Raw genomic sequence first — 16,164 nt, 5'->3', positions numbered from 1 at the left:
TTCTACCAACCCGGTAGCATTAATCTCTCTATTCAATCACAATACGAATCAGGTGCAGGTAGACTTTAGAGTCTTCGCAGGGCAACCTCGTCGATACTATAAGGTCTCAAGTCAGTCACACGTAAGCTTTCCAGCAGAGGAATTGGATGGAATGCATTCGGATGAGAGACCAGCTCTACCCTTTCACACTCAAACGCTCTACTATTTGTCTGAGGCCCGTAGGCGAAGGTTTGCATGGCAGACTTCCAAATCTATTCGTAGATCAAGTGACTGAATACAGTGTAGCACTTTCTATTTGTAGTTCGCTCGTTCACTCCTCCTTTGTAGGGATACAACCCGGGGTTGGAACTACATCTCCACCTCTGTCATTGAATCCATCGCTTCCAGCGTTCACATACCTCAGCGCCCCTCTGTGGATCCTTACATAAATTAGCGCCACCACCCTCCCTCTCTACTCTATACTCTTACTTTGGCAAAGACTTAGTATTGAATCGGTTTACATGGTAGTCTTTTGTCCGCACAGTCCTTGGATTTGTAATGTGGGCGTAGCATGACTGTTGTTCCGTTATTTTGCTTCTTTGCCAAGGGTTCTTCCAGCACCATTTGTCATTGTTACTGCATGAAGACACGAGACGTCACATAAGTTTGTATATGTATCTCCAGGATGCGGGTCGTTAAGACTCTTCTTCGGCAAGAATCACTGCATCTCCTTCAGTAAACATCCCCTCAATGGCTAAGGAACTTCTTTTGTCGCCTGTTCTCGAGGCATTCTTATCTCTTATATATTTGAATGTAATAGTAACCTGAGGTGTTCTTCCCATGCGGACCAGATTAGACCACTTACATAGATGCTTCTCTACTAGCTTCTAATCGATATTAGTGCACTTACAGAACTACTCAAGAGATCCGTTATTACGATATTTTATCGACACCAAAATTGCCGTGTCTTCAGACAAAACTCGCCGGTTACATTTCTTCGTGTGAACCAACTGTTCGATATTTTGTTTCAGGCATCTCTCCCAGTATTCACTGGGATCCCTGCTCGGTCTCCCTGGATTCAGTTGAGCAGTTAAACTTAAGCTTCTAGGCGTAGTCTTGTCTGTCAGACCTTGTCAGTGATAGGCCCTGCGTCTAGTTCCCCTGCAGCTATAAAAACAGGATGCAACAGAGTGAATGCAGTAAGAGAGCGAGCTCCCGCTGTTGACAACTTATTTAATCGGATGGTTCCCCCCTCCTCCCCCAAAAGTTACGACAGAACCTTCCATCAGATTCCGTCGACCATGTATCTATCAGTACAGATTAATAAGTCCAGTATAAAACAGATACTGTGGTGATACGAAATATATTACATTGTACGATATCATTGATCTATACATAAATAGTTCTTGCAGATTAGCGCCTTGTCATTAGGGTTTGGAAGCAAACTTGTCTTGCTCAGGGGCTCCATAGGATTTCAGCAGCTCATACAACTCCCGGCAGTTGTTCAGTCCACCAAAATCCCTCGGCGGAATACCGTTATATAGCCCTGAGAGATGCTCGCTGTGTTCCAGCGTTCTGCGTCCAAAATCGATAGGCGAAATTCCCTGGCTATTCAACGCTTCAGATGATGCGCCCCGTTCTAGCAGAGTCTGCACCATAAGACGAAAGCTAGTTCTAGCAGCCATGTGAAGAGGTGTATCTCCACATTTATCCACATAGTGTAATCCCTCTGGATGCGATTCAAGAACAAAGCTTGTAGCCGCCACTCGAACTTTTTCTATATCACCCCAATACCTAGGCCAACCATACACCGGGCGAAGTGCGTAGCGATGGAGAATAGTCATTCCGTCCGAACGGCGTGCATCTAGAGAGACTCCTCTACCTGCAAGTTCTCTCAGTAATAGGATGTTGGAAGATTTTTCAGTGCGGAACAGGAGATCCTCTCCATATCTTGTTAGATCAATCCGATCTAACAGAGAGAAGATGATCCCAGGACACTTGGTGTAGGTCAATGCGTTCAAACACCATTCGATGTCCTCTGGTTGGAATAGGCAGTCATCAAGGAACGAGAGAAGATAATTGAACGCATCCAGAGCATTTGAATAAGCTGCGATTGCCAAAGGTGGATTTCCGTCCTCGTCCTTGAGATGTACGTCCGCCCCGTAGCTCACTAACAACCGTAATAGCTCTGCATCTCTAGCGGCTTCATGAGCAGCAGTTCGTCCCCTACTGTCGATGGCATTCACATCTGCTCCATGATCCAGAAGCCAGGTAACCACACCATGGCCGCTCCTTTGGATGGCCAGACGCAAAGGTGCTGGACAGGCCTGACGGTCGACAATCAGATTAGAGTTCATGTCTGCTCCCCGTTTTTGAAGCGCCTCCAAAGCAGGGATATGTCCCGATAGTATGGCCATCATTAAGGACCCATTGAAGTCTCTTGCTACTGGGGCACGATTCAATTGGGCGTTATCCAGGAATATGTTCAACAGCCGATCGTTGTTAGCTCGGATTAGATGCTGACAAGAATTATTCCAGCACGCAAAGTCGATTTGACCATGCCGCACAAGGCAATCAACTATAACACCATTCTGCAGTTCAACAGCCTGGTATACGAGTGAGCTGAGAGTTGGCGTGTCTAGCGTCTCGCCTTGATCTTCCAGTTTATTCAGAATCAGTTCCAACCAGTACTGATTCCCCTGGACTACCGTTTCATGCAGGGCATCGATTATCGCTTCACCGTATGTTTCGTAGTCGAAGTCACTCAGCTGAACAATCTTCCGTGCCATCAAAGAGTTGTCAGTTGCAACTGCATATTTCAGGAGATCGAGCACACTGTTGGTTCTAGTTAATGGTAGATTCAGCATTGATCCTTCGTCCTCATCGGAGCTTATTTTCCATAGTATTGGATTTAGGAGCTCAGCGAAGCGTCGATTTGTGAGGATCAAGCTGTTCAGTGCACCGTCAGGGAGCATTTCCCCTAAATCCAGAATGAGCTCACTTGGCAGGCTCTGGAAGTCGGCCACCATGGTGAGAACAAGATGTCCTTATCTGTATTTAAGAGAATTAAACCTTGTGCCCTTTGAGGGTGATGAAGCACAACACGGCAATATTTATTTGTCCCGCACACTTCGATTCGTTGGGCTTAAACGCGCGGATCCTAATTTTAGCCACCTCGTATTCGAGATGACTCAACCATTGATGGGATGGTCAGAGTCGGGCGGTCAAGTATTTTCTCGAGAGAGTAGGAGGGTTTCAAGGAAGTACTGTGCAACTTGTCGGTTATGGCCTCAGTAGCTGTCATTTTTGGCGTCGATTTCACAGGTCCCCCACATTCTGGTTGTAATCCGAGCACTTGCAAATTCCCTGTGGGTTATTTTAGAATGGTTGGCCTGTACGCAGTCCGAAAGCAGCAAAGGTAATAGGTAATTCTTAAAGAAGGGTGGGAGACATTCTGTGCTTGTCTAGCAGCTGGCTGTGTACTGAGATACTCTTATTACCCTTGGCGAGTAGTACTTCCTTTCGATTCGCCTTCATTCAATCTTGAGTGATGACACCGCCGAAACTTCCAACTGGTGTCAAGTTCCTTGTATCCAATGTCTCGAGAACTCTGGTTGATGATGATGATTCCCGAGGGCATCAGCCAAGAAACATTTTCATCACGATTTGGGCTGGCCAGAGGGGGGGAGTCTGGCACTGCTTGAAGTTTTGAAGTTGCAGTCTACTTGGCCATTCTTTACTAGGACATCTATCATTTTGACCTTATGATGAGAGGACACCATGATTCTCGTGTCTTCTGCGATGTCGCGATATATTATGACCATTGTTCCTCTTCCCTCGATGACACTGGGTTTCTCAGTTGTATCGAAAATGTGGCCTTGGATATACTCTGGTTCTCCGCTGAGTGCAGTTTCTTCAACCTAGTCCATGTTGACGTCAGTTAAAAGTAATCGAGACACAGGAGAGTCGGCAGTCATTGGACATAGCAAAAGATATGGAATGGCAAAACTAGCAATATAAAATCGGTTCCAACTGCACCTATCTCGCCGGACATTGAATAACTTCGAATACTCTCCAAAAAAAAAAATGAATAACCACCAATTACAGCATAGCTCAGGGGGAATAGCGCCGGGCGTGGTTTCTTTCGCTTCTTGTCTACTCGGAGATGGGGCGATATATAGTTCTGTCTTCTGTAGAGCACGATATTGCCTCTTTCAGCCTAGCGCGGAGCTCTTCTATATAGATATCTATACTCCTCATTTTAGCATTTCCTATTATTTTGTATGCCCTGCTGGGCTTAACTCGTCATCGGATTGGGCTTGTCTTCCATGATCAAACCCCGGTGGTTCATCATGAGATTCTGTGGTTGTGTTGGGGTTGTATATTTTCATGTCTCGCTATAACCTCCGACTGGAAGAAAAATAGGCACGACAGCCGATGAATAAAGATTGCTAATACGTAGATCTCTCATTTTTGCAGACCTAGGAAATCGGATGCCTCACATCACCAAGTTCTTCATCGTACGTACCCCAATGACAGGGTTGAAGGGCATCCATCTCATCCAAGCCCATGCTCACGGTTTGGCCTGATGGGAAATTCTTTCGAGAGCACCCAATCGCCTACATTAGTTGTACTTTTGGTCAACTCCCCAACAGAAGGATCGTCGTGCTTTTACAGTCAGGGCTCGTTCCCTGGGAACGGCCCCCAAGTGTCCCCGGCCAGAGACCTCACCGACACACGATAGAGGAGTAGACAAGACGCCCACGGATACTGACAAGCGAATGTAAACTGGGCACCAGAGGTACTAGCGACACCTACAACTACCGGGCTGTGATATTATCACATCCTCCCAATAGTAACTATAGAGGCGAGAAACATGTGCCAGGCAAACCTATCCGCCCTATTAGATAGCGCAAGAAGTTAGATAACTGTGTTGCCACTCTTATTCTAGCACTACTACTTCACGCCAAGGTGTGCATTGACCTGACCTGCGAGCCTCAATGGACACATTTGGCTTGCGACGCCGTTTGTCTACCAGGCTCGAACCTGCTTCGTGGGGACAAATGCGCGTGTCAAAATGACACACTCACCTGGGCAAGTATTTACACTGCATGTGCGCATATACAGTAGTGCACGCAAGGCGAATTATCTTCGCTTGGAATGTCCACAGTTAATGGAGGGTGTATTGGCTGAACCCCATACGGAGTTCAGTGATCGTTATGCTCGGCTAGAGAGATATATGCAACTGTCTATTCAACTACCGGAAATGCTCAACACTCGCTCATCAGTCCTCCCTTTCCAATTATAAAATTGACCTCCTTGGCTGACCCTGCAGCCCAGGGTGCAAACACCAGTTTCATACTCCTTCGCACCGAGCGGTCCGTAGGCTGGAATGCTGGCAAAGGCTGTGGCTGCAAGTCTGGCGGCTTGTCCGGGTCAGGTTCTGGCCCCTCTTTCTTCTCATCGACCACTACATCCTTTGCACCCGACAAAGGTTCCTTGTCCGGGGGTTTCTCCGGAATCCCTAGCGGTTTCTCCTCTGTGGGGTTGACTTTCGACGACGCGGTTGAAGGAGAAGGCTCAAAAACGTGAGATTCTGCGAGCAGATGATCGGTGGCCGGAGAGAGCTCCTCCTTTTTCAATGCAATCCGGCATGTGATCTGGGTTGACCACACCAGGCCTAAAGCCGGCGTCTTTTGCGGCTGTTGGCGTGGTAAGCCACAAGGATATGAGCTCGAAAACTGTGTAGAAGGCGTATCGCCCCATCCAGTAAAGAACCGTTGTTGGTGTAGAAGGCTGAGAATCTCGCTGCGCACCGGGTCACCGACTAGATATGAGCCGTCGAACTGCTGCTGTTGCTGGGGGTCTTCCTCCGCCACGTACGGCGAGGACGAAAATATGGGAGGAGAGGACGGGGGAGGCGCGGTTGGCTGCGAGAGTTCGACGTTGTTGGTTTCCGGTGGAGGAGGACGCGGTGATCGCGGCAGTGGTAAGGTAGCCGCTGGTAACTGCTGATACTGGGTCAAAGGCGAGGAAGAAGGAGCCGTGGCGGTCAACAACCGGTGTGACGGTCCGCTGATACCCTCTATACCCTCGAACCGATCGGATACTTGGTTCGCGACGACGATGGCAATGTTTTCCTTCGCGGCGAGATTGCGCAGCATCTGGCCGAGCTTGGTGAGCTCGCCGGACCGAGTTGACAGACCCTGAAGCCCGTGCGAGGAATGCTCCGCGCGGTAATTGGAGGTGATCGAATCAATGACGACCAGGCCAACGTTGTAGCGAGAGATGGCAACGGGGAGTTGGTAGTTGAGGATGTGGTCCTGGGACTCGAGGTCCATGGCGTTGATGGAGAGGATGTTCTCCAACGACGGGAGGGTGTCGGCATCGCGTGACAGGGTCGATAGGTACGGATGGAAGTCAATGAGCTGTGAGAGTCGCGGTGTGGCGAGAGGCGCTTCGGTCGAGATGTAGATGGCTCTTTTGTTTATCCCCCGAGGCGCGGGCAGCTGGACCGCCAGTAGTAGTGTGAGGAGGAATTGTGTCTTCCCGCTCCCGCTGTAATCCACGCGTCCGTCAGTATGGAATTGAATGGGTACGAGGCACGCAAACCGGGTCTGTCACACCTTTCGCCTGTCACTTCTGTCAAGTATCCGGTTGGAACCCCGCCGTCGAGCAGAGCGTCGAGCGCGGGGTCGAGGGTGCTGATGGTGGCCCATTGGGAGAGATCGAGCTTGGTGGCCGGACCTAAGGAGACAGGGGTATCGATGTTGAGACTCGAACTGGGCTCTCCTGTATCCAGGTGATCCAGGTGGTCCTCGAATCCGACATCATGGTGGAGGGCTTTCGTGATCTGGGCGCACAGTCGGCGGACATCGGCGGGTGGAACGTGAGCGCGTCGGGCAATCTCTAGGGTCTCGAGGGTGATGAGATCGACGGTGCTGATGCGACTTCTCTCCAGTGGAGGGATAATATGCGCATAAGGCTTGGTATGGAAGTCCGGCAGGACCGATGAAAGATCCATAAGCGTGAAGCGTCGAGAAGAAGAACTGGAGGCGCGTCATGAGGGCGGAGGGTGATGTAAGCATCCTGGCCGGCCGAGCGCATTGGTCAACTGCAACCACTATGGATGTACGCATAACGAGTCGGAAGAATTCTGACAGACATGAGGGATGACTTCTGTAATGTGAATCATTTGGTAGGGCTTAGGCATCCAGCATGATTCCATCCTATCTAGAAACCTGACATCGGCCTACGTCGGTCTTACAGATACTATCAGAGCTCTTGGATAACCCCGTTCCAGTTATCACGGGAGCTTCACCTTAGACGACTTACACGTACCACCGTACACGGCGTAAAAAAGCATCATACAACACCTGTGAGTTGTGGAAGGTCCTACAGCTAAGTGCACCGACGGCTTTAACATGGCTTTTGTCGTTTCCATACGGTTCGGACGAGACGTAGATTCTATATTTACCCAAACGAAAATCGTAGCTGCTTTAAGGCTGTTGGGCAAGCCGATACAACAGACCATGGGGTATGACTTGACTAGCCGAAACCTAGGTTATATGCGGAAAGTAATCCTGAAGACACCTCCACACATGGAAGAAGGTTCGTGAGGAATGACACGGAGATTTTCCAAGACGAATCAGTCTATTACTGAATTGGGAGAGCCTTACCCGTTATGGTAGGAGTCTATCATTGAAGGACGAGCTCTTGCATGGCCTGATCGGATAGATCGTGTGAAGAGGAGGACCTATCGGCTCAGATAGACACTAAGGGTTGCCGAGTTTGCCCCAGACAGTTGATACATCACATTTGCGGGATCTGGACAAACTCCATCTAGGTTGTAGCTACCCCGGTCAAATAACGGTCGACTAGAGCCCGATGTGGCCTATGATCACCCTGTTGTGAGGTGGACAGTCTATACTGCGACAGCTACGAAGTCAAGCCGTATGCTGGTCTGATTGCTCAAGGGCGTGCAAAAGTACCATGGGCCAGGGTGGTGGTTCAAGTGGACGTCCGGGACTCGGAGCCGACAGTTGGGGCGGGGAACCGCTATTGACATTGCTGCGAACGGATTCAAGCAATGCGTTTTCCGTACCCCGTATTGGACGGCTGAACGTGTACTACGCTTCGATTTGGGTGTTCCAAGGTTCTCCAAGGACAGCTTAAGAGGGTGGCTGACGAGGTAATAGACAAAGAACAGATCTTAGCTGAGACCGGCGCCCGGATATGCATGAAGCCCAAGCGGGCATTCAGCATACGGCTGCAGGCGAGAACAAACAGCACCATCCTGCGTACACCGGGGTATCTCGAGATACGTACCGCGCAGTGAGGTCCGTTCTGACACGATGCGAAACGGGATGGCGGCTACCACCGGTCGGTTCGCATAATGATCCAACACACAGACGCAGGGGGGCAAATTGATTGCCTCGAGCGTCCATGGCGAAAAAAGCCAGATTCGGCCATTGGCATTAGGGCCCGGATCCACGCCCAGCGAGGGAGACGGACCGGGATGGCCTTCCTGCAGAAGGTCGGCACTAGTGCGGTTCCATCCATCGAGATCGGACGGAGCGAAGGAGCGGATGTGACTGTAAGATGGCGTTGTTTCAGAGCACCGCGGCAAAGAGAGGAGGGGAGTTAATATAATTTAGTTTGTCCTGGACTGCTGGGATTTTTGGTTCTGCAAAGCCTGCGACGGAAGAGGTAAACACCGACCGATTGATGACTTTCGTCAGACCTGCAATCAATGAATCACACGCCGCATTCCCGGCCACTCAACAGGCACTATCGAGGACCAATAGCGAAGATCGCATGCGCGAGGATCCGACAATATGGTTATTGGTGAACGAAGCCGGCTATCCATTCCTTCTGATGCAATGCGCGAATTAAAGTAAGGTACCAGTCGAGGGGCTTGGAGAGGGTGGTGACGGGTTCTCTATGGAATGCGCGAGTGTTGCAGGATAAATTAGATTCCAGTCGGAGCAGCAATGTATGGAACTATGTCTGTAACGGGGTCTGATGTACTGGTTTTCTGATCCCTAGGTAACAAGCGGATATTCGGAACGAAGACCATTTACTCCCTGGATGTCAGTTGGCCTGAAGTAAGGAATCTGATGTTATGACCCAACTTGAATCATGTTTATCTGTGATGTGTCGGATGGCGCCGCAGGCCTTCGGAAGATTTACCGTTTCCGACCGGATTAGAGAGGACGGTGTAATCGGCGGGGACAAACCCCACGAGGTGACTCCAGCTTCATACGAGAGCTCTTGGGCGGATATTCTGACTTGAAGGGCCGGAAGGGACTTCCCAGGATTACCATGGTACTACAGTAGTCAATCAAGACGTGGACTGGGACTGCGTCCTGGAAGACCGATCGAACCATGGACCCATGACATGGTGCGAACGAAAAGGGAAAGGGAAAAATCCTCCCATGAATGGGGCCGCTCATTCGGTGCGGACCGCCAGAGTGGGGAGACCAACTGGATCTTTACAGTTTCCTGAGTGGACATGGGTGGGCGACCGCTTCGGAGATGACAGGGGGATCCTAGTCATTCCGTCGAGGAGAGGCGCTGATCTTCTGGGTGGGAGGGGGGGGTTAGGTCCTGTCTGTCTCGGTAGGGATCGTCCCCGGGGTATCTCCAGGAGGCGCAAAGAGTGATGAACGACAGGCAGGGTATCAAATCCCGACTCGCAGGGACAGAAGTACATCATGGACTGATCTTTTCTGGTGGTGCCGGGCTGGAACCGGACTGACACTAGACGGGTTAGGCGCAGAACGCACGCTGCGGGAGGGACAGGAGCTGGAAAACCGTGGGCGACCAAGGCAACGCTTTGGCCACGGGTGTTGGACGAGTCGAGTCTGACAATCCCATCCAGGTTCTTGGGGCAAGGGATGATCCGTTGGGTCGGGTAGGGCAAATCCCGGGACACGATCCCATGTTTCCTGGTATGTGGTGGGAATTGGGATGGACATTCCAGGAGGATGGAGAAGGATGTCATATGTCGTATAGTTCGAGAAGGACTCGCGAACGGGACAGACTGCGTTGTACGTACTTTGGAGGAGGATACTACCACGGCCGGATCAAAGCCCGATGTCTCCTAATTATAGCGAGGTGTCTGAGGAAGCGAAGAATTTCTGAACCGTCGGGATTTGTGTTTCTGCTTTCTTTTGGCTGCAGCCGCCCTAGGCCCAAACCGGGTTAGATTCTCCCGGTGGAGGACCAATCAGTGTTCCGGTGGGGAAGTTGATGCCTGATGGACGAGGCCAAACGGTTGGGGTTTGGCATGATGGGGTTTTTGGCATGAATGGTTCCATGGGAGAAGAGGAGAGAGGAATCCGGCGAAGGTATCTGGAATTCCGTGGGAATGATTGGAAGATGAATCATATCGAAAGATTCAGCGGGAAAAACCGAATAATAATAGAATAGATTAAGATCGATGTAGCCGCCAAACCAGCCAGTCAGCAGCCACACCCCTAATGGGCCCAATATCCACTGCTCCGGCTCGGTCGTGCAGGACTGCATTCGTCTGTACGATATTGAATCTCCGGGATATCAAAATATGTACTATCATCATCATATACAGCGTAGAGTACTCTGTAATTAAGAAATAATACGAGTCGTCAATGGATAGAACAGTACAGAGTAGAAGTCGACCGCCTGTCACGGGATCTCCCTGATGGTCCCGCCCGACAGGAACCAGTCAGCGGGCGTCCCAGGACCCCCAGCGTAGGGACCGCCGCCAAACTAAAGTGTATAGCGTCCTTCACCACGGCTGACCCTCCCCTCTTTCTCTCTCTCTCGCTCACTCTCCCTCTCGCCCTCTCCCTCTCCCCCCTCAGCTCAGCTGCATCCACTCCTACCACCATATCACTCCCTCTCTCCATCCACTTCCCACCATCCTCCTCTCCATCGTCTTTCCATCTTCCCTCCTCCCACTCCCTCCCCCCATCCACGCCCCCCAGAACAGGTCAATCGTTGGGTTCTCTGTTGTCGAACACCTTCACAACAGTCCCAGCTTTTGTTCTTTGTTCTCTTTCCCTGTCCCTTTCCCTCGTTTATCTCCCCCCCCACAGAACTCTCCCCCTTTCGTCGCCAACACTTCCTCGACCTGGTGTCGTGGAAAACAAAAAAAAATTAACACCGCCCGACTCGTTCATTCGTGTCGAATAACGTACAGAATCTGGCTGGACTGTGTTGCGTACGTTGTCCCAATTCCCCCTCGACGACCATGCTAAACCTCCCCCAGCTAAACCACACTATCCTGTCAACATGGCAACCCGACCTCCCTTGACGCCGCCCATCAACGAGACGGAACACTCCGTCAGTCGCATCACTCGCGAGGGCAAGAAGATCACCTACAAGTTGAGTGTCATGCAGCAGCCGGAACGTGCCCGAGCCTGTGGTGCCGGTGCAAAATGTAGGCATCTGCCATCCTCAACCTCAGAACAACACCACTGACGCCTTGGAACAGCTTCTGCCGATCGTCGTCCGGTTGATCCTCCTCCCGTTGTCGAGCTACGCATCTTCGAATCCGATCCCAACGACGACGTCCACAAGACCGATATCACCTTCGCCTACAATGCCAATTTCTTCCTGTTCGCAACCCTGGACACCGCACGTCCCATGGCCCAGGGCAGACTCGCTCCCGCCCCAACCTGTCCCGTCTTGACCGGTGTGCCCGTGGCTGGTGTGGCATATCTCGACCGTCCTACCCAAGCCGGTTACTTCATCTTCCCAGACTTGTCCGTTCGTCACGAAGGTGTCTACCGCCTCAACTTTCACCTGTACGAGGAGACCAAGGACACCAAGGACCTGAGCGAAGGCGCTCCCCTCCCGACAGTGGTCAACACGGGGAAGCCGTCGGCGCCCAAATCCTTCCTGGATTTCCGTCTCGAAGTGGTCTCGGTGCCATTCACCGTCTTCAGCGCCAAGAAGTTCCCTGGATTGACCACCAGCACATCCCTGAGTCGGATCATTGCCGAGCAAGGCTGTCGGGTCCGCATCCGTCGTGATGTCCGTATGAGACGCCGTGGTGAGAAGCGATCCGACGACTACGAGTTCGACGAAGAACGCGCCTATCGTTCGTCCCCTCGCTACTCGACCCCCGACCAATATGCCGCTGCGAACCCCGTCGAGCGCCCTCGGTCGACCAGCATCAGTGCTGCCGATCCGGCGTACCCCTATGGTCCTGATGCCCAGCGCCGGCCCTCCGCTACCGACTACGGTTACCAGGCCGCCCAGCCCTACCCTCGTCCAATGCCTCCCGCACCGGTGTCGGCTTCCTCGACACCCGTGCCTCCCGCTCCTCCGTCTCATGGCTCGTACCAGTCGCACCTCGCCTTTGGTTCTACTCAGACCCAATACCCAGCTCCTCACCTGCCTCGAACCCCCCAGCCGGCTCCGGCTCCTCATCCGTCGTATGCCCACGCCAGACATCCCTCGGTGAGCGAATACGAATCCGGTCCGCCCAGCGGCCCATATCCCCCGTCGCGGTTGCCGACAGAGCGTCCCGGTTATCCCAAGGCACCCCTGCCTCCTCTTCGGTTGGAGCCTCCGAAGGCTCTGAACATGCCGCCGACGGGGGAGCAACCACGGTCGTCCGATCCCAATGCCTACCAGTCCATGGCCCAGCCGCGCTCCCAAACGCCATCGAACCCTATGCCTTCCCTGCCTCCTTTGAAGGTTCTCTCCGGAGAGTACCCCGGCAGTCAACCGATTGGCATGTCTCATACCCCTGCACCGGAACTGGCCTCCGGCAAGAAACTCCTGTGGGAGACGGCTGGTCCCACGTTGTCGAAGCGGTCTTACGAAGAGTCTTTCGGCCATGATGAGCGTCCTCTCCACAACGGAATGCGTCCGGATCACGACAGTTCTCCCAACCCCGCGCGCCGGCCATCCGAAGACAGCGGGCCATCCTACACCACCCCGTCATATATCAGCGAGTTCCGCGACCAGATGGTGTACAAGAGAGCCAACGGTCGGATGGCTAACAAGATCTCCCCGGCTCTCAAGTGACGGCGCCGCCGAACGGGACAAAACAAAAAAGGAAAAAAGAAAAGAAAAATTCGCGTACTTCCTCTCTACTTTCATCGGACTTGTGACGGCGTCTGGGCGATGGGGTCGCCGACTGCGGCCGGAGCGGCTTGTGTTTTATAATGCCCCTTGGCTGGACAGGGCTTGAGTTATTTTGATGAACCAGACTCACGCTTATACCTTTTCCTTGTATCGTTTTTTATTGGCTTGCTTTCTCTTCGAAGACTTTGTTGTATATTTGTCTGCTCTTCTCCCCTATTTTCTACATATTCCCCGAATGTTTCTGTTCTACTTCATTGGGATGGAGTTTTCTTGTTTCTGCCATGGAGGATTGACTTTGAACGGCCTGTTCGCTTGGACTGATAGACGTGTGGCATGCGCACAAGCATGGTGCAGTGTGTTTCGAAAGGCCCCGAGGCCACTTCCCCAAGCCATTCTTTACCGATCCTTTCCTTTGACCTGTGTTCTTCTGTCTCGTCCTGTCGTTTCTCTGATCTGCTGTGCTGGGCTGTGTTTGGTAGTATAGGACCCCGTCTAGTGGAATATACCGGAAACTCAGTTGAAACCGACCGGCATTCTCCCTGTAACCCTTGAGGACTCGAATCTGAGACCGAACATGGCATTCCGAGACACTGCATGAACCGCCGTTAGTGGAGCTCCGCCGCATAGTTGACGATTTCCCGATCGGGTAAGCCTCCAGCAATGTAAACAAACCGCCTAAACAACCAACTTCTCCGCCTTTTCCTCCACCTCGTCCCTCCACCTCTTCACCTCAGCTGCTCTCTCTTCCTGGCGTCCTTCAGGATAGACTATTACCGCGTACACTACCGTTCACTGTCTATGCCGTCTTCACTTCCATCCTAGTCTCGATCCAGATCCCACAGCCGAGGTGAGTCCATCCCATTCACCTTACCCTTACATCCAACGAACCGCTCTGCGCTCTCTCCCTTGCTCCTCCTGTCCCTGTCTGTCCCTTACTCACCAACCGTTACAGATGATGTCGGCCCAGGGGACCGTGGATCTTCTCGTTGACGCCAACGATCCACACCGCCAGTTGCATCAGGCTCTACACTACGCCTGCCAACATCCCCGCAAACACTCCCGCACCAGCAGCTACGACACCATCGAGTCGGGCTGGTCCTCCGATGAATCCGGTCGCTTCGACGACGCCGACGAATCCGACTCCTCCCCGCAGCTGACCGGGGCCACCTCGCCGTCGAATTCGAACTCCCACTCCGCGAAGCGGCGACGTTCAAACGACTGGCCGAATCAGCCCACCCCCCAGGCCCAGGCCCAGGCCCAGCCGCAAGCCCAGCATCACCACAGCCTCTGGCCGTTCCACCACCATGGCCGGACCCAGCCCGGATCGCCGCGCGCATCGCCCGCGACAGGGAAGCGCCCCAGCGGCAACAGCGCGGCGGCCGCGAGCAAGAAGAACCTCGGGCGTCGGTCGCGGTTTGTGGAGGAGAGCATGAACGACAGCGTCAGCGAGAAACCGCCCAGTATCTTCCTGCGCGAGGAGCCCCGCTCATCGTCCTCGGCCTCGTCCTCTAGCCGCAACGGGGCCAATGCCCCCGGCCAGCGAAACTCGGGCATCTTCCGCTTCGGAAAGGCCATTGCATCGGCGTTTAACCCCTTCGGCGTGTGGGGCAATGTGTCCGATATCTGGAAGAATGCGCCTCAGGAGAGTAAGCCCGCGACGGCGGCCAATGATGCGCTGGCCCAGGCGGAGAAGGCGTATGCGGAGCTGAAGCAGGCTGGGTACAAGGGGACCGCAAAGGGGAGCTATCTCCAGCAGCAGCAGCAGCAGCAGCAGCAGCAGGCGATGGGACCGGATCCGGTGGCTGCCCGCCAGCATTCGAGACAGAACTCAGGAGAGGGCCAGAGCTCCATTCGGAACTCGTTCCAGGACCTGCGACGCGCCAAGTCGTCGTTGGGGATCTCGTCCATCTCGCTGTTGTCCAACTCAAACCGACGCTCGGAGGAGTCGGACGGCGCGGAAGTCCGTCGGCAGAAGTCTCGTCGCGAGCTCCAGAAACAGGCCAAGCTCTTGAAACGCGTCAGTAACCTGGAGGATAAACTTGAGCGCGCTCGCCGTGAGTTGCAACAGCTGATGGGTGAGGATGAGTCCGAGGCGCAGTCTCAGTCTCAGTCGCAGCCTCTACCTCAAACTCAGTCTCAGCCGGAGTCAACCGAGACTCCTACGGGGCTAGTGACTGCGACAACAACGACGCTCTGCCAGGATGAGAAAACCTACCATCGCAAGTTCGTGCCTGGGGCGCTTCCGTCGCTTCCGTCGGAGAGGCTTCTGCAGGAAGAATCCACTCCGCTGAGCTCGCTGTCGGAGAATGTCCAGCGCACACCGGCAAAGGACAAGGGAAATGAGCCACGGCGCCCTACTGGTAAACGGCCTGCTGCACCCAAGTCCTCCAAACAACTGACGGAGGACCAGACGTCCGGCCTGGCTGTCGACAGTCCGTCGCGCAAAAGAAAGTCTCCCGAGCCTGCCTTCGCGGAGGGTGTGGATGCGACTGAGACGGGGACAGCGAAAGAGCACGCTCAGAGCACACATGAGGACGAGGCACCTGTCAACGCGGATGTCAATAGCCCTTTGCGCAAGCTTCCCAAGACGGCCCGGGGCGATAGCCCACGGTCTGTGGAGCACAAGCAATCCAGGGAGCGGCTCCAGTCTCCGGAGGACAGAAGGGAGCGAACGCAGACGCCCCCGCCGTCTTCTCGCCGTGCCACCGGAAAGCGCACCCCCTCGTCGCGGAGAATATCCAACTCGAGGAACACAACGCCCTGTCTGCGCATGAAGAAGAGCCGCAGTGACCTGCGCTCGGCGAGTATGGATGCCGACGGACTCACCGACGCAGACAAGGAGAACCAGGAGGCGGAGCTGAGCCCCCGCAAACTGTACCTACAGGAACAGGCCCAGTCCAGCCCCAGCCGGTCGCCTGGCAAAAGGAAGCACAGCTACAGCTACATTCCGCCCGTGCCTCCGTTGCCCAAGGACCTCGCTGCTGCTGCCGCCGCCGCCGCCGCCGCCACCAAGCTCGACCGCCAACGGGTGAAGGAGTCGGGACAGCAGCGTGAGACGCAAGAGTACAAGTGGCCGGAGGATATTTTCTGAAGAATCACGCA

The 16,164-nt window shown here is 53.5% G+C and overlaps 3 protein-coding genes across 3 annotated transcripts; 1 reads left to right on the top strand and 2 right to left on the bottom strand.

The window, feature by feature from the left end:
- Positions 1-1,406: 1,406 nt before the first annotated feature.
- On the bottom strand, positions 1,407-3,008 carry BDV59DRAFT_205883 (ankyrin repeat-containing domain protein; the record flags this gene model as incomplete). Its single annotated transcript, XM_073694719.1, has 1 exon — positions 1,407-3,008. One exon carries the CDS (start codon positions 3,006-3,008, stop codon positions 1,407-1,409), a length of 1,602 nt encoding a protein of 533 aa, XP_073543527.1.
- A 2,123-nt stretch (positions 3,009-5,131) lies between these two features.
- Positions 5,132-7,542, bottom strand: BDV59DRAFT_188062 (putative DNA repair protein (Rad57)). Its single transcript, XM_073691339.1, has 2 exons — positions 6,606-7,542; positions 5,132-6,537 (listed from the first exon to the last, which is right to left on the bottom strand). The coding sequence occupies exons 1-2, from the start codon at positions 7,001-7,003 to the stop codon at positions 5,250-5,252; spliced, it is 1,686 nt and encodes a 561-aa protein (XP_073543526.1). The 5' UTR covers positions 7,004-7,542; the 3' UTR covers positions 5,132-5,249.
- A 3,714-nt stretch (positions 7,543-11,256) lies between these two features.
- BDV59DRAFT_196250 (velvet factor-domain-containing protein) lies at positions 11,257-16,153 on the top strand (the record flags this gene model as incomplete). Its single annotated transcript, XM_073692688.1, has 8 exons — positions 11,257-11,404; positions 11,459-12,998; positions 13,721-13,724; positions 14,015-14,662; positions 14,693-15,232; positions 15,263-15,285; positions 15,325-15,607; positions 15,641-16,153. The coding sequence occupies 8 exons, from the start codon at positions 11,257-11,259 to the stop codon at positions 16,151-16,153; spliced, it is 3,699 nt and encodes a 1,232-aa protein (XP_073543525.1).
- Between the last annotated feature and the right edge of the window lie 11 nt (positions 16,154-16,164).

The sequence above is a fragment of the Aspergillus ambiguus genome, assembly GCF_047715705.1.
Source record: "Aspergillus ambiguus strain CBS 117.58 unplaced genomic scaffold BDV59scaffold_51, whole genome shotgun sequence".
NCBI lineage: Eukaryota > Fungi > Ascomycota > Eurotiomycetes > Eurotiales > Aspergillaceae > Aspergillus > Aspergillus ambiguus.
The sequence above is the reverse complement of the archived record's forward strand: the minus strand, read 5'-3'. Positions and strand labels throughout refer to the sequence as shown.